Source organism: Varroa jacobsoni, unplaced genomic scaffold (assembly GCF_002532875.2).
Source record: "Varroa jacobsoni isolate VJ856 unplaced genomic scaffold, vjacob_1.0 scaffold_1254, whole genome shotgun sequence".
Taxonomy (NCBI): domain Eukaryota; kingdom Metazoa; phylum Arthropoda; class Arachnida; order Mesostigmata; family Varroidae; genus Varroa; species Varroa jacobsoni.
In genome coordinates, this window is record NW_019214156.1 from 157,063 (window position 1) to 179,779 (window position 22,717).

The 22,717-nt window shown below is 41.7% G+C and overlaps 1 protein-coding gene and 1 long non-coding RNA gene across 7 annotated transcripts in view; one reads left to right on the forward strand and one right to left on the reverse strand.

The window, feature by feature from the left end:
- Positions 1-3,612: 3,612 nt before the first annotated feature.
- The window catches only part of baz (par-3 family cell polarity regulator), a 116,254-nt gene continuing 97,149 nt past the window's right edge, over positions 3,613-22,717 (reverse strand). For 2 of the 6 annotated variants that reach the window (XM_022846804.2, XM_086971557.1), the window contains 13 exons: positions 19,277-19,580; positions 16,386-16,873; positions 12,653-13,624; positions 11,499-12,400; positions 10,965-11,191; positions 10,510-10,737; positions 9,632-9,709; positions 8,521-8,889; positions 7,169-7,509; positions 6,700-6,939; positions 6,356-6,556; positions 5,917-6,159; positions 3,613-5,605 (listed from right to left, as the gene is read on the reverse strand). In XM_022846804.2, the coding sequence (XP_022702539.1) occupies positions 5,390-5,605; positions 5,917-6,159; positions 6,356-6,556; positions 6,700-6,939; positions 7,169-7,509; positions 8,521-8,889; positions 9,632-9,709; positions 10,510-10,737; positions 10,965-11,191; positions 11,499-12,400; positions 12,653-13,624; positions 16,386-16,873; positions 19,277-19,580 (4,809 nt within the window). In that variant the 3' untranslated portion in view covers positions 3,613-5,389. The remainder of the gene's footprint in view (positions 5,606-5,916; positions 6,160-6,355; positions 6,557-6,699; positions 6,940-7,168; positions 7,510-8,520; positions 8,890-9,631; positions 9,710-10,509; positions 10,738-10,964; positions 11,192-11,498; positions 12,401-12,652; positions 13,625-16,385; positions 16,874-19,276; positions 19,581-22,717) is intronic. The other 4 variants (XM_022846807.2, XM_022846808.2, XM_022846809.2 and 1 more) reach the window with 4 other exon arrangements.
- LOC147752440 (uncharacterized) lies at positions 6,136-10,632 on the forward strand. The gene is made up of 3 exons (XR_015314051.1): positions 6,136-6,214; positions 9,580-9,737; positions 10,549-10,632. It is a non-coding gene; the product is annotated as an uncharacterized LOC147752440 (long non-coding RNA).

Below are 22,717 nucleotides of genomic sequence, written 5' to 3' on the forward strand. Positions count from 1 at the left end.
TATATATATATATATATATATATTTAGCCTCTTACACTCTCACACTAGTGACAATATTATTATATTTACACATAGAAACTGAGAGAGAGAGAGAGAGAGAGAGAGAGAGAGAGAAAGTGAATAAATTGTGAATGAAAGAGCTATGGAGTAGGTCCAGCCAATTAAACGTATTAATTGTTTAAACTTTTCCAATGCGTAGCACTTCACTTGACTTCGATTGCGAATGCAAACGAGGTCAATGCTTCCATCATATAACTCCCACAGAAGATGAGCAATTTTATTTTAATGAAAGTTTTTATTTTCTGTTGCCTGCCGTTATACGCTCGAACGATGAAGCTCGGCGTTAGAATGATCGACCATTTTGCCAACTGGACGGTCCTGATTTCGTAACTGGTCGAAGTCAATTCGTTTGAATCGCCGTTTTCTAAAGGACTAAAGAAAGCCCACTTTTCGACAGGTGAGAGGCTCGAACGTTTCGGCGGAGAAACCCAACTACACAGCAACAGTTAAAGGTACGACGGTGAAAATAATACGATTTCGGTTGTAAAGTGGGAACGCAAGTGACACGTGACTGAAGGAAGCTAGTTCGGCAGCGCTTAATACAATCAACTTGGGTTTAATGAGAGAGAAAAGTTTATACCCGTATTTCGCATGATTCCATTTGATCGGAGTGAATATAATAGTAGGCCACATCCTTCAGGGGTTACCGCGCGCTCATAAACAATACGAATCAAACAGGAAACATTTGCGAGTGTCTTCTACATATATTTTAGGATGGCTCTGAGGGCAGAAGGTTTAATTAAACTCAGGAGTGTGATATCTAAAAAGAGTGTTCTATATACGCTCGGTAAATCTGATTAGGACTAATGATAAACTGAGTGAATGCAGAAGTTTCAAAATAGTTCTACTTACCAATTTCTCTCATTCTTTTATTTTTTTTGAGGATCAAATCACGGGAAAACGGTGGATAAAAAATTAAAGCTATAAGTGTTAATAATCGTTAAGCGTATACTATAGTAACCGAAGTAAATATTAAATGAAGATTGAGACTCAACTTAAACATCGTGGCTTCGCGAAACTTCGCGAAAAAACGCTTAATTATTTAACCGTATAAATAGTAAACAATAGTGATCGATTTGCAAGTATTTTCATTTATGTTTAGCGATCGGTTCAATCTGTATAGACAGTTTTTGGACAGATACGAGTACGTTTAAACTGATCATCGTCCTGTCAAGCGGCTAAACTCCACTAGCAGTATTATGGACACTGAAAGTCTTGCTTTTCTTTTGCTTATCTCTTTGTTGTTCATGTTTATACGTAAGTGAGCTTTCTGCTCGTAAAAACTAAGCTTGATAAAAACTCTCCTAGGCTAAGTAAATCTATGAGCGAAACCTTGAATACACGCGGTTGCCAGCAGCAATTTATATTGTCGTTGTTATTTTCTAAAGGCACTAGAGGCTGCACGATAAGCCCGTCATGCAGATAAAAAGTTACTTTCAATCCGCGATTCTGTGAGATAAGCCTCAGATAAACATAGTTATTTCAAATTAGCTTCAAACTTGTTTATAATGGCTATTAAGTGAAAAACATTAATTTCTCAATTACATTCAACCAGAAGTGCAAAGGACGAATTCTCTGATTTTTTTTAATAGAATTATTGCGTCTACAGTTTAGCACAGTATATGAATCTTTGGAAGGTCGCCGTATGGTTTCGACAAGCCGTACGTGATACGGTTGAAGCTCCTTTTTTTTTATAAGTTTTTATATAAGAGTTTATAAGTGGCCACCTTCAACAACTGCACTTGCAATCTTAGTTGCTTGTCACAATAATACCAATTATTCTACCGATTTCCACAGTTTTTTTTTTCAAATTTATAAGTTTCTATAACGCTAAATCGTGTTCGACCATTTTCTTTTCAAAATTGATGGTTGGCTTCATTGATCGTGCTTTACTGCTTAGCGTTTATGTCGTCGTTTTCGTCTTTAGTTCGTGTTTCCTTGTTCTGTTTTAATTCTCTGTCTGTTTTAGAACGTACAAAAGTGACCAACGCCTAGTAATTGTAAGTTATTCTTCAACTTGTATTTAAAGTCATGCGTTTAAGATACGTCTGTACATTAAAATCCTATTGGGCACAGCATATATCTAACGTTTAACATTAATCAATAAATAAGTATATACGGACCAGTCTATAGGCTATGAATCTGTTAACCAAATTCGGTCACAGCAATGACAGATTTTTCTTGTCCTAATAAGGCAAAAGCAAACTACTAACAGGAAAGATTCAGGCTCGCTTCTGACAGCGGGTATACGTTCTCAGGCAAACGACTGTACCTGGTACCTTCTGTAAAAGACCATCACAGCGCAGAACCTTGGTTCCAAGTCTAGCTCAACTGTTAATCGTCCACATAAGCGTACTGTCATCAGCACATCGTACTTGTTCCTTGTCGTGAAGCTTGTTTTACCTTACAAATCAATAAGCTAGCCGAAAATGCGTAAACAGTAGAAGGCTATATACCCAGGCGAAGTAACCCAGTCCGATCTGCCTTCGTAACAAACGTAATGACAATTATGTTCGTTATCGCATTAGGTAAGTGCGAAGCTAAGTTCGCTAACTATGAATTTGAAAGAGACCAACTTCAGGTGTTAATTTATTTGACGTTCCGTTGCATCGTCCACAGAGATGATCAACGACAGACCTTTTTTCGGGCTCTTCCTTCTCGTATTAAATCGCTTATCCTCCAAGCCTTTCTACTGCATGGATTTGAAAATACATACAGAAGGGCCTGGATTATAAACATGAAGTAAAACAATGCCCGTCTAATGCTCAAAATTTTTCAGGTTGCCTAAGTCTTAGAGCTCCAATAGTTTTCATAAGGACGGTCGCTTGCTTTTATAATTTTTTTTTCCTATGGAGTTTTTAACTTAGTTTAACCAACTCAGTCGAGTCACACTCTATGTGTATCATTGCACAAGCTCTATGTGTATCATTGCAAACCGGCGTTGTCCTACTTTAATTACGTTTATTTCATTTTAATAGATTTTACCAAAAATTAAGTAACGTGTTTTTCCCATTGGCAATGGTAAATTTACTGATTTTCTGTGTATGCATCTTTGCAGATAATTCGTGATGATGATTTGGCTAACAGCTTTCTTTGTCGTACAGATAGGGATCTTAAGTTTTCAAGCGTTTAAACAAATTTCAATAAACTAAGCTAACTACTGGGCCTTGACCTTTAACTCTGTATATAATATTGTTAAAAAGATGTTCAATTCCTTGGCTAGCTGATTTGAGTGCACAGAAAAAACTCCAACGGTAAGCATATATAAAGCACCAAACATACAAAAGGCCATAGAGAAAGCAAGTTTCAAAAATACAGATAACAAACCATTACATATCGCTGCAGTTACTTGCCAACTGGCCTGCTAAAAGGCCTTTGTGAATTCGTCATGTTATTTCAGATACACACTCTTTGGTAATTCGCGTTTGAAAAGGAGGAAAAAACTAAGCCTTTTTGCGGATATTTCGAAATTGTCCAACGTTCTTCTTTCTCACTTCCGTAATTGGCTAATTGTATTTGTTATGACACACGAGTAGTACACATAGTAGCATATATAGGTGAAGACTATATGCACGCGATTTTTATTGAGATTGCATTTATTCTTAGATAATTCACCGTCCCACAAAGTTACACTTCTTTTTACAGGATCTTGCGTAGGTCGCATTTCACTGGATAACGAAATATCTACAGACAGGTGCACCAAGCGCGGTTACTCTCGCTGCTGTTTCGTGTCATCGACCTTTCGGTGATGATTGGCTATGGTAACTAGATACAGCGTAGATTGTTGTTATTTACCATCTTAATCTATTCATACAATATGTCAGTCGCTTCAGACCTTCTCCATTCCACCTCGTACCTCTACATTGTGTGTAGTGTCCGTTATTTGAACATTGCGAAGCCCCTACTCTTCTTAATGATCGTTTTATAATCGATCTATCTACGCGACGTCAGCTTACTAAGTGTGTCCCATTTTCTCAAATATCTTGTCGGCAATACGTGAGCGACGAACACAGATTCATCCAATCGGTCCATTCAAGTCATCATTAAAGTGACACGCTCACCACCATCACGACGCATCGTACGTAAACAGCGTTTAAGCAGATTCTGACGACACCTGATCAGCTAGCGATATTCGACGTAATGAGTAGTTTGAGGTGATTCAAATGACGACAGCAGTGATTTCGAAGAACAGGAAGCTTAAACATTACAATAAATATATAAACACACTTCCGCTAAGAAGGAACGAAGAGGGCAAAAGATAGAATAATGACCGTTCCATGTCGTTGTTGTTGTTGTTGTTGCTGCTGCTGCTGCTGCTGCTGCCCTAAAATTCAATAATCGATCTTCTGACTAAATTAGTGGCATGTAAATCAGGACTCGGGTGCAGATCACTCGTAACCAACCAGGCCAACGGTCATCGTTGTGGACACGTCTGCAGGCTTGAAGCACGGCCCAGTGTCAATCTATTTTGTTTGCTTTGGTATATACATACAGACGTCTGCGTGTGTAACAAACATTCAATTGTTGCCGTGGAGCCATTCATTGAGGTCGTAAACTTCACTAAATCTTTGTTTGAATTGTGCTTCCATATCTACTTGCTTGTAGTATTATTGTTATTATCATAATCGTCAGTACGATCGACTAAGTATTAGGCACTACTTATAGAATGAGACACGGAGATACATGCGACTGTACAGACTGCCCGTACTCTCACTGTCGCCTCCATAAGTATGTGTTCCCTATAACGGTGAGACTATCTTAAGCGTTTCTTTTTGTCTATATACAGCTGTGAAGCATGGTATCACTAGAAATTCCTGCAGCTTCTCGATTCATCCTCGTGTGCGGGACACTTTTTCAGTTCTTAGTTAACAATTCTCTGTAACATAAGTAAGTATCCGTGTATTTCAACTTCAAGTCCGTCTTCGGTTTCGATAACCAAAATTCGTTCGACAGATGCACTAGCAGCCTATCAGCATGCACATACACAAACACACACATACACACATACATACATACACACACAGTCTGAGATCACAGCTCGTTACGACATCGCATCCGCACTTTACTCTGGCGAACCGTTCCTTTTTTTTTTTTTACAGATTTCTGTTTTCTAACTTCATAATTAAATCAAGCCATAGTATCAAACAAAGGGCCGTTTGTGCCTGAATGAACGCATGTTCAGTGACATCAGTGGCCTATTCTAGAGCCTTCGAAACGCCTTGGTTACGATTATCAGTATTGTAGAGATTGTCCCAATAGGCATACGGCGAAGAACCGACTTTATATAAATCGGTCTCATAGTCTACTGGTCAAAATGAAGAGACTCTTTCTACACCTTGGAGCCTGATGGTATCTTTGTCATTGAAGTTCGCGGCGCAGCTGTGGGCCGGGCCATTGTTGCGTAAACATGAGCAGGATTGCAGCTCTGGGCTAATGCCGGCTGATGAGATGATTGTGCTTGTGCAGCTGACGCAAAAGCTCCACTTCGTCCACCAGCTCCACTGTCTACTTTGTCACAATAATTTGACGAAGGACGGGGTTTCACCTGAAATTTGACAGAGAATCCAAAGAAGAACATTGCGATTGCTCAGTCGACCGTAAAGCCATGTGTCAAGGGAATGGAATTGGAAAAATCTAACTAAAAAGCTCTCTTAGGCAGACTTTAGAATTAATCTTAATACCACTAAGATAATTGTTTTAATTACCGTGAACTAGCTAAAATCAGTGATATATAAAGCATGTACATGGAGCACACTCATATCTATAAGTAGAAGCCTGCACGCTCGACTTGGATCATAATAATAATTTGTATCCAATGCTGTTTGTGATATACTAATGAATTCATTGTTGTCATACATGCGGCGCAGGTTCGCTAGACTGTCGCTGATGATGATGATGATGATGAACGCTCGTTTGTTGTGGTTGTTGAAGATGTCCAACGTTAGCGTAATGAGGGAAAACGTTTTGACCCGGAGTTACGTGGCCGGACGTTGACGAACCATCCACCGCGACCCCAACCCGCGAGCCCGGTCGCTCGATCTCTCGAAATACTGTATACTGCTTCATACCGCGAGTCACAATACCATAGTCGAGATGTGACTGAAATTGCATCGCGGGATTCTTATGTAGTTCACTTATATGAGCTAAAGTATAGGTAAGTACTAGATTTCATAAACATCGAGATTTTTAAACACTGAAGTTACTACCTTCTACGCACCTAGACAAACAGATCGGCTAGCCTAAAAGTTCCAAGCATCAGAGTCGGTTGATGCAATTCTACGCTATGGATACTCACGTGCGATGACCGGTTGCTGCGCAAGCTGATGCTTCGGCTAAAATGGCCAATGTCGTCGGCGCAAAACTGCGATCCCTTATGGAGGATCAGCGGTCCACCGCTATGAGGCGGTATCGCTTGGAATTGTGATATGGGTCCAGCATATCTGCTAGGGATCGGAGGAAGCGGTCTTCCGTTGGGTTGAGCTTGTTGGGCGCCATACTGGATGGAAATAAGCATCCATGATATGAAGACATTCGTGATATAACCCCATTGACAATAATATCAAGCAAATGTTTAAAATAAAATGGATTTCTAATCTGTCCTAATGATATTAGCTGCAAGTATGTGAAGAAATCACTCACAGGGTCGTAGTGCATTTGTTGCTGCTGTTGCTGCTGTAATCGCCTACCGTTGTACCACTCCTCAAGAGGCGGTGGCAGCCTTTGACTTCTATAGCTTCCCTGAGGATGACCGTTGGCCCCACTTGAGTGACTTACCAGCGGAAGACCGTTTTGATTTGGCGAAGATGCATAGTCTCCAGACGTGAGCCTACCCGATGAGCTTGGTGAGGACACCTGAAGCCGCGTTGCTGCCACCTGTGTCTAAAAAGCAACACGAAAAAAATAATTTAGGCATTTCAGCTAATCATATAGAAATCGTCAGAAATTATATAATGCAAAATTCAAATGTAATGCAGCACAATAGGCCTCAACTTTTGCAACTGGTCCTTTTTACTAATGACATTCTGTCAAAACTGCGAGGCCGGGCATTTATTCTTTATTTTGTTAGTTTTTACAGTTACCGAATGCTAAACGCCACACAGTCACTTACTCTTTCCCATTGAAATGTATGCTGCGAGCGCGGAGCTGGAAGTGCCACCCCGTGTCCGAGCGGTGTTTGCGACCCGGTTGGAGCTCCTGGTCCTACAAAATGCCCGCCTTGTCTCGTTCTCTTTTGGTCTTCAAGGAAGATACGCCTTCTTTCGGCCTCCATCGAGTGTTTATTGCAGCCGGGCTCGGGAATAGTTTTTCTGTTCTTACCGAATCTGAACATTCCTCTGAAGAAGCCTTTCTTGCGGGGTTTCTCATCAGGAGACAGCGGCGAAAACGAATCAAGTGGTATGACCCCCCGTAACGGTGTGTGCACCGCATCAGGAGACAGATCCTCATCCACTGTGATACAAACATCGGCAGATCCGTACGATTATTAGCAATCATAAAACAACTAACTCACTCCAGATGAGTACATCAAATGCATACCGTCATATCCAAAGGCATAACACATCTGTGTTATGTAAAAAGCGTCACGTTAATTCATAGCAGATGTCCGTGCCTTTCAGTGTTTTTTGCTTAGTAATATAGCTTCTCCGACTGATAGGACATCGTGTTCCACCTTTGTTTTTGTCGGACTAAGTGACTTCGGAATTCTATATTTGATGGTTGGTGAAGTGAGAAGGATGTACAAAGTCGACGTACGCTCACAAGACGTTGCTTTTGAATCCGACTCAAATACCATAGAGTGGCGTCCTCAGAACGCTCATGCATGTACACGTGTAGGCATACACGGCAATGTTTTTGCTAAATTCTTTTTGAGAACATCTTGTTCTAGGGCCTACCACGACGAGCATGTTAAAACCACGGTACCTTTCAATGATCCGAACCGAAGTCTAAAAGGTGCCTAGAAGTATTTAGCATCCAGAAAAGGAACGACGCATTCAGTTTCCATAACATATTGGCCATTATATTTAGCATGTTCGCACCGGTGACAATAGGAACAAGGTGAGGATCAAAGCAGATAAGGGTATTCTAGGCAAAAAGCATAAGGAAGAAAAACCATAAGCCTTGATCAAAGCTCTCGCCGATTCTGAAAACTACGACAGTTGAAACTGTCTATCTATTTATTTTATTGTGTGTCCGTTACTGTCTGGTGTCTCAATAGAGATAGATGCTAATTTTGAACTAATTATACTATGCTTACATGCTGATTATTAAAACGTATTGAAACAATACACATTCATGTTTCATGTGGTCGTGTGTAGATTGTCTTTGTGAGGCGTCTCTATTAGTGGGTGTGAGGGACATAAATGCTTATTGTCCGCTGGAAGCAGAATGCTGTTACTTTTATTGTAGTCGTCTGTCAACTTGACACACCTTGTGGCAAATTCTTTCGCTTTCGCCTCTTACCTCTTTGTACACGTTTGAAGCTTTTCGTGGGTGGAGTCACTCCGTCCCATGGTGTTTGTCCCACCGTCTGTGGTAAAGATGGCGGCACGTTTTTATCAACAGCCTGTCGAAAACTGGGATTGCCTCGCTTGTGGGGTTGTTGATTGCCGCTGCTGTTAGGATGTTGTTGTTGTTGTTGTGCGCTAAGACTTTCAAGACTTGAGCTTCTCTGCATCGACAGGGGCAAACACCGAAGCGATGGTCGAACCATTCCCGAACTATTGTTGTCATGTGACATCGTCGAGGATTCGGTTCCGGGCGATTCTCCATTGGCCATTGCTGTATGGTAAGGACAGGCCGTCGGTGAAATGGGCTGGTACTTCTTAGAAGCTGTAGTAGGTATCATCGTATAGCCGTTAACGACGAATATGGTCGTGGATGACACGATTTGTGTACGTCCATCGATGTTATGTTGTGATTCAATGACAATAATTTGCAATAGAACGACAGGCGCACAAGCGATTCTCGATGTTATGGGAACAAGCACTGATGTAAATGTAAACTTGATTATTAAATGCAGACGAGTAAGTTGATAAAGAACATATAGCACGGAGGACAGAATCATTAACATGCAGCGTAAGAGTAAGCTTAGCATAACTAGAAAAATAAGTCTTGCAGTGCGCCAGTGGCGCACAGCTGATTATTCGTAAAACTAGCAATAAGGTTTCTATGAATCGGAGAGGCGCGATTCTTTACAAACGAGTTAGCTTGACGCAAGAATCTACGAAGAACAGACCATCAATGCGCAATCTTTGTGATTCTCTGGCGGAGGTTGGCAGTACACGCGGAAGATACCATTATAACGTTTATTCTTGAAGAAGCATGCGAGCGTGAATTAGGAGTGGCGAATATCGTCACGAAGCTATAGCCTGTTTCACTTACATGCAAGTATACGCTTTCATTTATTATTAAAATACGTGCAATGGTAATACGGGGCATTACTGGTCATAGCATGCCAGAATACACTGAAGGAGAAAAACAAATTTCATTCGATCAGTTTTTTGCTGCGGTTGTTTCCAGGCTTGCGTTGCATTCTACGCTATTCTAAGCGATTTTTGAAGCGTTTACGTACTGCAACATGTCTGATAGAACATCTGCACTGGAAACATTGCCGGGGTACGCGGGACCAAAGGCAGCGGCCGGTGATCGACTACAGAAACAAATGGATCATCAACGCAGTAAGAATAACGGTACCAGTAGTAGCAGTAGCATTGAAGTATTGTAGTAATTGGGCAGACGAGAACAGAGTCACCGATACGACGGAGGGACAGCATCGTCATCATAGGATAAGACAATTAGGGATTCTGATTAGTTTATGGTTAGTATATACCTAAACTGAGTGGCCACGGTCCACAGCTGATCGGCACAATGCACGTAAACAGGGAGAAAAGATAAGATAGCAAGCTATTCGATTCTACTTTTATAAACTCGTGCCATATTTTCAATTAAAAAAAGGACAAACCGTCGTTCGACATTCGGCTAGCTTCTCTTTGAAGTCCCTGATAACAAGTTGTATAAAGTAGACAATGTTTGTCGCCACCGATACCTCTCATAGCCATCACCACTTGAATGTACTAATAATTAATTATAATTATTAGTAATTTACGATCCATCTTTATGTGGTTATTATTAGTATGAGAGTTAGACTTGTCATATACAACTGCACTGCCTCTGTGGTAGTTGAAGCAGGCATTATCCGCTAAGCGTGATAGGAATGCGTCTAGCGTTGGTTGATGCAAACCTTGTCTCAATAACGGTGGGATCTTCAGACAAACTTCACAGTTTTGTAATAGCTAGTTCCTATAAAAAAAAAATGGGGCAATTTTCTGTACTTCATAGTAGCGCCTACATGAGTCACGAGGCAAGCTCTGAGTTGGTCCAAAATACATATCTAGTATCGTAATATTCTATATATTGTATGTCTAGGAAGCTGAAATGAAATAAGCTTACACTCGGGACTGGGCTTCTTGTTCTCTTTGTTGTGACCAGAATAACCACCATGTTGCTGCTGTTGCGGCGTCAATGGGAAATTGCCGCTGGTAGGACCGATGACCACGTGACCATGCGCAGAACTGTGGGCTTGATGCAGATGCAGCTGGCTGGCCGCAGCGGTTATCGAGTCCGCAGAGTTGCTACGATATATACTCGCCTCCCGGTAACCTCCTGCATCTTGTGACACTACGATAGCATTAAGTGTTACAAAGTAAAGAAAACGGCACAAGAAACGAGTTAACAGTACGAAACGAAGCAGGGTAATCTCTATGTGAACGTCACAAGACAGGAAATCGTTGCTCAAATTTATCTAGGCCCACTGTATGTAGCTACATGTTCGCGCTAATATTTGCGAATGATTCCAACTCGAAAAAAAAAAACAAAATCAATGCAAATGTGCAATTGCTGCTTACTGGATCGCTGTCTAAGATCCCCTCCGCTTCGAGACTGTTGAAGGCGATGACCCGTTAGACTATTATCCTGTGTCTGTCCCGACTGACGCAGTCTCTGCTCGCGAGTTTCTTTGTTGCGTCTATAGGTGTCAGTGTTCTTGGCATCGAGGTGGGCGTGCCTTTTTTCCGACATTGACTGTCGCCCGAAACCGTCTCGAGAGAAGGCACCATCAATCGCCAACGACATGCTGCAGCACAAGGAAAGCTCGTTAAATACCAGCAATACGCATTTCTTATAGGGAATTATGCCCTAAGAGTCGCAGTGACTCGTGACAATTAGTTAAACGGAATATAATTTATATTTGCACTATTATTTATATTTAATATTCAATTAATAATTTATACTTAATAATGTAAGTTAAATATAGTTTGCCAGATATATATAAATAAATGCTTTCTACAACAAATAATTCACACAAAACCAGCAAGGCTGATATACTTGGCTGTGCGGAATATGCTTTCGATTTGTAGTACACAAAGCAAAAAGAAACATACTCGCTAGTATTAAGCTGGTCCGAGGAGGTCTCATCTGCGGCATCCCTTCCGTTTGGAGTTCGGACGCTAGCGGCATAGTCCTCGTTGAGCAAAACCCCATTCTTCTCGAGTGCTCCCGCTGAGCTTTGGGGTGTTAGCGTCGGAGGGCTGCCACTGACCGGTGTAGGTCGTACATTGCTCCGGCCGTAAATCATCTGCTGTAATCCAACACCGACCGTACTTCCCAGTGGACTTCCTTGACTATCTAGGACCGACGACACGTCCAGCTGACCAGGTGAGCCCATTAGCTTTTCAATAACCGGATTACGTTTGCTGATCGAACCATATACAGACTCGTTTCGCCGATCGCGATCCTGTGGAGGGGTCACGGTTCCGTTAATGAATCCACTTGAAGTTGAATTTGGCGGGTATGGTGACGGCGCTCCATATGTCGCAGTCTGACTGACGTTTTCTTTGGAATCAGTCATCGAACTAGAGCCAGAACTCGTTGAAAGGAATCCCTCTTCAAATTTCAAGTTTTCTTCGGAATCAGCGCTTGGCAGACGCCGTGCAATTGTCAATCGGATATAGGGACCATCCATTTTGAACATAGAATGCCGAAGGGTATCCATTGCCTCGGAATTCGTCTTACCCAAGAGGCTTTCACCGTTGATTTTCAGGAGTTGATCATTAGGTTTAAGGCGACCGTCCTTCGAGGCGGCTCCACCATGTATTACGGATTTAATAAACAGGCCCATGTCTTGCGATTGTCCACCTTCATTTGTTGAGGTCTTGCCCTTGACAGAAATTCCCAGACCAGCAGAGCCTGTGTCCGTTGGCGAAATGTCCAACATAACGATGTGTCTCTCCTTCCACGGGTAAATGCCCACCTCATCTGGAGGAGCGTCAGCTTTCTCCGGAGGCTGCAGCATTAAAGATCATATTAACATCTTATATAGATAAATAACATTCTTAAGGTTATGATGAGGAAGAAATGTGAAAACTCATTAAAATGAGTTTTTACATTGTATGAAGGTTTTGTACAAGAGTAATTTAGATCATTTATTTGTTGATAGTTTTAAAATATTCACCTGGATGGCTACAAAGCAAAGGCGCCGTTAAATTACTCATCTTAGTGATATGTAACTCTGAACTACTGAAATGAATTCACTTACGATTTCCCTGGGCAGGTTTTGCTCGAGACATTCCTGTCGCGACACGACAAGGTGGACGCTGCTACCTGTGGGGATAGCCCTGAGCATGGCCACAACCTCCGGTTGACTTTTGCCAGTTACCTCAATGCCGTTAACTTCTAGAAGACGATCACCTGACCGCAGCCGGCCATCCTGAATAGCAGCTCCCCGAGGCAGAATATTTTTGATGTAGATAGGCGCCAAACCAGCGGAAAGATTATCTCTCGTCGTTAGGCTAAAGCCGAGGCTATCTTCCCCCTTAGTAAGTTCGATGTTCACCTTTTTGCCGATCTTGCGCGTGTTGGCAGCGTTTAACGCAGCCACTCGTCCTGGAGTAACGCCTATTGGCATTTCCTTTTTAGGTGTTGAAGTACTCTCAAGTGAGCTGTCCGTTCGCTCAGGTGTAGCGCCATCGCGCCGGGTGGTCTGGGATGTCTCTGGAGGAATGGCAGGTGGGACTTTAGTTACGGGCGACGTTGGCAAGGACAAGCTCTTGCCCGACACCTTAATTACAATCTGGGGGTCGTCCAATGTTGACCGGAATACGTCTTGTGCGTCTTGGAATGACAGTTTCAAAAGACTTTTACCGTTTACTTCAACGATACGGTCGCCCACCTGCAAACGGCCGTCGCGATCGACACGACCTCCCGGCTCGATGTTCTGAACTACCAGGCCTAGCCCTTGGAGTCCTGGATTGGTTTGCTCGGGCACAACGTGAATGCCTAACGGCCCATTCTCGCTAGGAAGGACCACAACAGCCTCTCGGTTTCGGTAAGCATCGTTGCTCCAACCTTGTGTGGATTCCATGGTGGCGAGTGTCCGGTCAGCTGCCTCGTACCATTCATAGGCGCTGGCCAACATTGACCTTCGGTTAGCGTTACGGTTAAAGTTACCAGTCGTCCTTCGGAATATACGATCGTCATCCTCTGAATCATCTGTTCGACCCATTGTGTCCTGTAAATCCAATACGCATAGAGGTTTGCATTAGGTACGATGCATAAGTGGAAAAAGTTCAAAGTTAAAGGTCAAAAATACCTAGGTTAATGATACGATAGGATATACATTTTTAACTAAAACTAATAATGGGCAAGCAGTCCAGGAACCTGAGGGTGTGGTTTGCATAAAAGTAACTCCCATTAGATTCCACTGCTATATGAATCGTTCTACACGGAAAGCACAATTTTGCTGTGTTTGTGTTGTCGTAGGATAAGTTAATCCGGTTATCGACAGAACTGTCCTGACAAACAAGCAACCCCCATAAAACTAGAGCTATTAATGCAGGCAAGAGAAGAACAGCTACGTAAATACGCCATCCCACACCTGTTACTATTTTTCGATATTGACCTTAGCGAACCAGAGTGAAAATCATTAACGTTTCTTAGTTGATTAACGTCAATACGCCAGCCAACCTAAACAAACAGCACGATACTTCCTTACGGTATCTCGACAACTTCACGGTCACTCGTATGGCTGCGATCTATCCATAGCGATAGACGATGAGCTCGTGCCGTCTGGCAGACGGTTGAGCTAATTCTATGTGCCTAGAGCACACGGGGTCGTTCGAGTTGTGATATCGAATGTACAATCTATGGATTTTACTAGAGTACGTTATTCCACCATTCAGTTGATACCAGTATTAGGCGCAACCTGCGACTTTCACAGCCCATCGACGCCAGCGACGCTGCATGGAAGACCGTAAGCGTGATAGCGTCGAAAGACGTCTATTGCGCCTCTTTGTAGGCAAAACAAATCACGATGATCGTGATGACGCCAGAAAAGCTGCATGAAATAGTTAACCACAATAAAATCATAACAACTACAATCCAGATTTACAAAGTTATGGAAAAGGATATAATATTATAATTTTGTCGTAGTAGTAAGATTGTTTTTCCGCACAGATGGCTTGACTCAAAAGAAATAGGAGTTGTTTGACCTATTCGTGAGCGATAATAGTGATAAGTTTCATTCATTCCCAGAATGAGAATAGCAGAAACACGTATAGCGGTACTGGCATTAGATTTAATTCCGAATTGAATAATAAATAATATAATAATAACACACCGAATATCAAATACAGGCCGATCTGTCTACAGCAACTTTCAAAATGTTGGCCATACATATAAATGGGTTCTTTACCAATTGCCTATCGACAACGATCTCTCCTTATAGGACAATGATGATGAGAACCCTTTGAGTATGGAAACCTTACGATACCTTCTAAGCATCGACCGATTTATTTTTTCGAACAACACCAATTATAATCGCTACACGAAGTCGCAGAAAATAAGCTAACTACTCTCATTAAAAACCGAAGGAATATCAAGAGACTGAAGTGTATTCTCAGCATATGTGTCGTCTGCTTTTAAACAAAACAATAACAATAGCTGATTTCTCGTGTCAAGCTAGTTGCTCAAGATAAGCCCGATTCGACCGATCTATTTGGGTCCGACAAACAAACAGATAAACGTGCAAAGACGAAGAATATAGCTCGTATAAACTCTATTCACGCCATTAGACGATGAGTCATCAGTGTCGTTCGAAGCGTTCGCTTTTTAAGCCGACTAAATATCTAATTCAAGTCTATGCAGGTTATCAGCTAGTTCACAGAACGGCAAATTACGCGCGTTTTCTTTTTACATTTTGGGCTATTTTTACTCTGTGAGCAATTTCCTGGAATCATTTACGCACGTCTATGAATGTCTAGGTGTATGTAGAGATAGCACTACGAACGCGTTCATTGCGTACGTTCTCGTCGTCGCTAAGATAGCGTGTACGACGGCGAATACGATACTAAGGCCATACTAACAAAGCGAACTTGGCGAGAATTTTTTTCTGCCGTTTTACTACATTCTGTATCACTAAATGTTTATTTGATTCTCTTGACCGTACTACAGAATATTAAAGCACAGCTGATGCGTAGCCATCGCCGCCGATGGCCGCTGAGATGAAGCATTGCTAGCAGAACACATTGCCAAGAGGTCGGGCCCCTCGTTCGTCATCGATCCGAAGAGAAACTTTTCGCTATCTGCGACAAAGCCAAATGGGCTGAAATGAAATCTCTACGCAAATTATCTGGTCGGTAATAGCAACGGAATATAAAGGCATCAAGGAACTGTACATTTGATCCCGATATTAAAAACAAGATTTTTTTTTTCATTACGCAAGCGTCAAACTATCAGATTTTCACTGAAGAGGTTTTAAGATGAAGTCGTTCTCTCTTAACAGTAGATAAGATCTAACTCAGGCTCAAAAAGCTGCTAAGAACTGCCATCCTGCTTACGCTACTCAATTTAATAATTTACTAAACAGTTTAATGAATCACAGTTCTTAAATCAGTTTACTATTTTCTTCCACCTCAAAGATTATGTAGTACGTCTCGGTGAAATTTTCGGGCATCGTCGTTAGGTCTTTCGGCTGATTGTCAGCTAGAAGAACGCATACATCCTTAACTGCTCATCCATTCTCAACGCTTGACGAGATAAAAAATACCGTGACGCCGTAAATCTCTTACGAGCACTCTCGAAAATATCTGGGCGGTCCGTCCAGTTATTATTACACTACAGTCTTGTCCTTACGCAAATTGCACAATTATAAAGGGAAAAGTATACATTATTCTAAATCAAAGCTTATCCTAATAAAACAGTTTACTGAAATGTTGATGTTATTAAAACCAAAGAAATATCACTAACGTTGTGTTTGTTTCTCTATTACTCACCCTATGCAAACTTTGACTGCGCCTCCTGTTGTATCTGTTGGTGCTACTGAGAGCCATCAAATTCGTAGACGGTGATTCAATAAAGACCTTATTGTCGTTGTTATTGATTCCGGCCGTATCCATAACGAACGTATTATTTCTCGTTGCTACTGCTGCTGCTGCTGCTGTTGTCGTCGTCGTTGTCGTCGTCGTTGTTGTTGCTTTCACAAGACTAATGTTATTATTGTTGTAAGGCTGATTGCTGCTATTCTTAACATTGTTGTCGAGACGGTTTTGATTTTGAGGGTTTAAGTTGCCGTGGCCAGGATTGTTGTTGTTATTGCTGCTGAGAGCTTCTTCGGGGACGACAGCCGCGGACCATCTCTTGCCGTGATTCTCAAGAGAAGCCACGCCATGTCCCTCGCAGCCGGAGGGCCCAAGTGGGCCTCCGGGAGTGCCAAGACTCAACGCCGGCTCGCTACCGCGCCGAACATGGAGCGAAGACGTTCCTGTAATTAAATGGAATGACAGGAAGCGGCAGAGGCAAACACACAACGCATAACGAAACTTAATGTTAGGCAGTTTTCCATTGCGTTACACAAAGCAACACCTCTGAGACAGAGAGGAATGTATACGTTTAGTGCAAAACTTCAACAATAGGTTGTAAAAATATCAACTCCGAAGCTAAAGCAACTAGCCCATAGACTATGTATAACATCACGGCATGGAAACCATTGCGACACAATTGCTTTCGTGTAAATCTAACGTACACATGTGGGCATCACCGTTTTCCCGACTCGAAACCGTACTCAAGACCTATACAACTGAGTAAATCGCCTCGTTGAGTAGTGCAACTGCAGGCTGGCTGAAAATATCCGTGCGATCGTCGTAATATAGACATTTCATTCTTTCTTGTCCTTTGTTTCTCTTTTGCCCTCGATGACATGAAAGAAGGTTGCCCAGTTTCCTTTGAATAGAAAAAGCGTAGGCTCGTGCCACATTAAGCCCTTGTTAGGCTCTTCTTGACACAGGCATAGAGCAAACAGTTTCTCTATTAGAAGAATGCACCGCGTAATGGCGGTCCTGCCTGGAACGTAACAATCCTAGAACAGATTCTCGCACACGGTTGACTCGTCGCTGCTAATGCAGCTCGAGGTGCGACCGGTCGCGGAGCTTAGGCGATAATGCGTTTGGTGGTGACTCTTAAAACAAAGTATGATTGCTTTGCTCAGTGAGGCCGCTTACTTCGTGGCCGGTTGCTTAGAACACGACTGGGCATGAAGCGCCCTGCGTGTAGATTTGCTCGCTAATCCAAGGACTATTGCGCCGGAGAAAGCATGGTATTCGAGGTAGAGATACCTGCTCGGCCCGAAACACACAACCGATCGCCTTTGTAAATTTGATAAATTCAAGGTACGCAAATACTGAAACCAGTGTATGCATACGTCCTCGTAGATATTCTACTAGGTCGTTCGAATAGATGTTAATTTCTAAAACAAAGTCTCTCTTAGTACGTGGTACGAATGGTTGGCAAAACTGTAAAATGATGGTGAAAAACAGCAAGTATACACACGCGAAAGTATTGATCATTGCGAGGCAATGACGGTAGGTTCATAGAAGCCTCTCTATCTAGGATTGGAAGATTAGAGTCGCTTTAGCCAACTGAGGAGGGAGCGGCCGTGTTGTGCAGTTAGCTTGGGCTAAACTCCTTTGATGTGACTAAACACGTCATTTGTTATCCCGTTGAGGGTACTCAAGGTACAAGCTTCCTGCTACAGCCATTAGGCTAAAAATCCAACCCATTCTCAAGACGTACATCAAAGTATATAGCTAAATCACAATGCATGTCGAACTAGAACTCATGCTTCAAAATCTAAAACTTGAGTTGTCACGCTTTAGCGGGTCACGTTGCGTCTACGTTGCGAGTTCGGTAAAGTGTTACAACTGAAAAAGATAGTGGCCCATGTAATGTTTTGTCATGACACATATTTGAAGAACAGTTGGAATGTCATGTTATGATTCGACGATCTTCTAGAACTTGCCGTTCGTAATATACATGAATGTTTTCAATGATCAGTCGATATATTCGCTAAATTCTTCCTATCTGGCCAGCACTAAGCGTTTAGTCAATAGGCGAATGTCGAGCACGCATTGCATCGTAACTTCATTGTGTGTTCATCTTACCACTGAAAATTATAGATACAGCAAAGGAGCGGGCCCGAAAGCGTTTTTATATAAAATATCCACATTATATTAAATCTCTTTCGGGATGTGCTTCCCGAGGCCCAAGCGTTCGGCAAATGGACCGGAGACGCATTATCGTCATTTTTTTTTTTTTTTACAGCATACTTCACTCTCTGCCGATTCTCGTAACGCATAGAAATTTTTCCCAAATGTTCGCTTGTGAGAATAAGATAGGTCAAAAGTTTCCGATGTGAAAAACAAGCTCCTATGCTACATATGAACCAGATAATATATGAAAGGATATCTATATAAAAAAAAAAAAAAAAAAAGCTCCGTTATTATTCGACACTTAACCACCCAATCATCGTCCGGCGAAGATTCCAAATAGCATTTTAAACGAACATCTATAGCATCCCACATTCCTTGAGTGATTATTATTGAAACAAAGGAGATTTTCTCTACGAAGTACAATGACAGAAAATACATCCGATATCCAATTAATACATTTCAACAATGATATCTAGCAGGAGTTAAATCTGTAAAGATACTACAAACTGCGCAAATGTAGCAGAGTACATATTTTCTAAAATATAATCGTGTGATTTTTAGATAAACCAACAGTTTTGTTTGTGTTCTGTTGCTTGCTATTGCTGAGAACAGTTTGTTTTTGTAAAAAAATTATACTTTTTACTTTGGCCATGTATATTTAAGGCCACAAATTTACTAACCGAGTGACAGTTTTTCATCTACAGCGGCATTTGCAGTAGTCACATTTCCATTATTATTGTTGTTACTCTGGTGATTTTCGATGAAAAGATCAGGGCTTTCGGTACCAGCAGAACTTGCACTCGTGCAGTCGCCAGTCTGATGCGCGACCGGGCTAACTGAACTTCCCGAGGAGCCCTGCTCGGCGAACAAAGCTATTAGATTTTCCCGATCGTCGCAAACATCGCCAACGAGATCATCTTGATCGAGGATGGCATCGTCCTTATACGACTTTACATTGTGTACGCTCACCCACGCGTCCGCCGGCTGAAAACAGCAATGACAAAAAAAAGGAACTTGACTGTAATTCAGTATTAATCACTTACCGGACAATACGTCAATTCGTTTAGGTGTTCTACCCGTTAGAACTAGTCAAACTTAAGCTCTCGTTTACTAAACACAATGACAGAAAATACATATGTATACAGCGCATCCGATTAATATATTTCAATAATTATATCATTCAAGGATTAAATCTGAAGAGATATTCTAAACTGCACAAATTATATAGCGTAGTACATATTTTCCAAAATACATAGTCGTGTGATTTTTAGATAGACCAACAGGATTTTGCTTGTATTTTGTTGTTTGCTATTGCCGATAAGAGTTTATTTATCTATTATATATTGTTTATAGCGTATTGTATATTATATATATAGCATCCGTGCAGTTCACTGTCAAATGGCGCCTTGTTTAAATCAGGATCATCATCCTTCATTGTCTATTATTGTGTGTTATTTTATCCTGTAGCCATTTACTACCCCTAAACAACTGTGTCCTAAGCTAGCATAAGCGGCAAATGAAAATGCTAGAGAGAGGAAAACCATGTTTGCGTATCCGAAGGCTTGCGCGCTATTTTGCACGTCGCCCAACAAGTCTCCTGTAATAATAAGAAAGGTACGACACGAACGTGTTCTTCATTTACATCAATTACGATCGTTCTGTAGCTTTTGTATCGCTGATCAGGAAGACCTTCGTCGCATTCGGATGACTTTACCGTTGATGAGGAGAGAACACAAGCTGGCGCTATAGTGACTTCTATAGGAAGAAGGCGCGCATTGTTCAAATGTCAAACGTCGAAATAGTTCTCATTGCAGCTCCAGGTGGCGCAGACGAAATCCCCAGATCGCCGACGACATGAAGACACCGCCATATAAAAAGGTCTTATTTCACTGCGGAATTTTCCTAAGCAGGCCAAACGATCTATCATCGACTTTTTGTCTACTCTAACAGAGAACGATACTTTTATTATGAAACTATCGGTAATTGTAAGGCATTCATTCTAGCCCACTGGCTGACCGGAATGACAAGCCGTGAGATTTCACCTAAGAACAGCCGCCATGATAAAACTAGGCGCTTGTGCCTTATAAGCGAACCTTTGTGCTACCTGCGAAATCTAACATGCTACAATTGATGGCAGTTCAATAAAGCACCGTCGTCTTGAAGAATAGACCATATCGGGACCATGTGCCCCACTCTGGGCATGATCCATCTCTTAATTTTGTTACAGCTCATGAAAAAATGCTCGGCGGATCTGTGATAGAATTAGCGATCAGGGAATCGATTGATTACATACGGGGTTGCTGTCAGCAGGTTTAGTGTTTATTATGCCACAACGGTGTGCCAGCTTACAATCGTATAGGTAATTTTTTGGCACTCAGAACACAAATGATGTCTACTTGTACTGACAGGCATAGATATATGAGCATTTAAGTTAAAAAAAAAACCTACAAAAAAGCAAATACTTAACGTTGTATTCCTGTCAACACTGACAACTGAATAAATATAGAAAGCCGAGGCCAGGTCAAGCGTAGTAAACATTCGTATGTGTCGATTTGTTAGCTTGCGTGCGTAATGCAAACGCACCGCATTTTTCTGCCCAGGTTTCACACGCTTGACCTATGCCGTATCAACTACATCGTTCGCTTTCTGCTATCCTACTGCTAAACCGTTACTGCTCGATTGCGAACTAAACACATAGTAACGTATTGACAATGTAAATCTTGCAAGCGATCTAGCTCATTATTATTATTATATCTGGTACAACTATTGTCCCCGTCACTGCATACACATTCCCATCGGAGGAGTCATCCACCCAGGACAACCACTTTTCATCCAGCATTTCGTTGCAGGTTGGAAAATAAGCTGCTAGATGACACTCCGTCCCTGTTAATGCACAATTATGTTAATAGCAATAACAATCATAAAGTCACTTTTTTTACTTACATACGTTGTGTAGTTGTGTGTATTTTTGGCGGGACTTAAAGCAATGACCCCCTGGTGTTATTCACAGGCCGTGGAAGCCGCTGCGTCGCCAACGACAGCATTGAATTCCAATAATTATGTCGTTTACGTTTGTCAATGTTCCACCCTCGCAGCAATCAGCTCTATTTTAAAAGTGGTAATAACCGTTTACCCTTTGTGGGACAAGAAACGTGCGTAAATATGGATGTTTTTGGATCGGACTGCCCTGTATATATTGTGCGCAGACGTTCACAGCGACAATTGTTAATCTTGTTGAAACAACTGTTTTTGTAAAAACTCGTAAGCTATGTGGTGTCTGACGTCTGGCAAACGTATCTCATGTATAGGTATTATATAGGCATATTAGGTAAAATGTTAGCTAAAGAATCTTTGATATCTCTTCAGACAACTGTCTCATTCGAAGGTGGTTATCGGACAGGAAGTGCGTGAGCTTAAGATTTTAGACACAAAAGATAATTTCCTGGGTTACCCAAATTGAATCTGTCAAATGTTATGAAGTAGCAGACACCGACAAACGTCTTTTCATGACAGTTAGAACAACTGCGTAAAACTCGTCCAAAGATAAAACCCAGATAAAATACTCCAACGCAAGGATCGATTTTGTGGTAGCATGCGTCAACTAAAAAAACCATTATGATGGTAAGTTCAGATATCGTGCGACGCTCTCCAACTTGAAAAGGAACTAATTATGTAAATGTTAATTGAAAAAGAAGCTCCTCTAGGTCGAGAACAGTTAAGCGGCTTAATAATGACAACGCTTTGTTCAGATCGACAAAATTTAGATTTAACCAAAAACGAATCGACCCCCGAAAGATACTGGTGTGATATAACATAAATACGACTACTAATCGTAGGGGAATTACAGAGCCATAATGGCGACCCTGTGAAATTCATCGGTTACTATAATAACTATAAAACACACATGCTAGAGGTTATCCTGGCTGGCCAATTTTAAATGAAAATTTCTCTCGGTTAACGTGCATTTTTCTTTGATTTGTACCCCTGTGTGCATTTACACAGGCCCTTCGTATAAATATCCACAGTATGGTGACGCCGCCTTTACGACAATGCTGGTAGATTTCGTTATCATGCATTGTCGTCTTTTTTTTTTTTTTACTGGGCTCAACACCGGTCGGCAA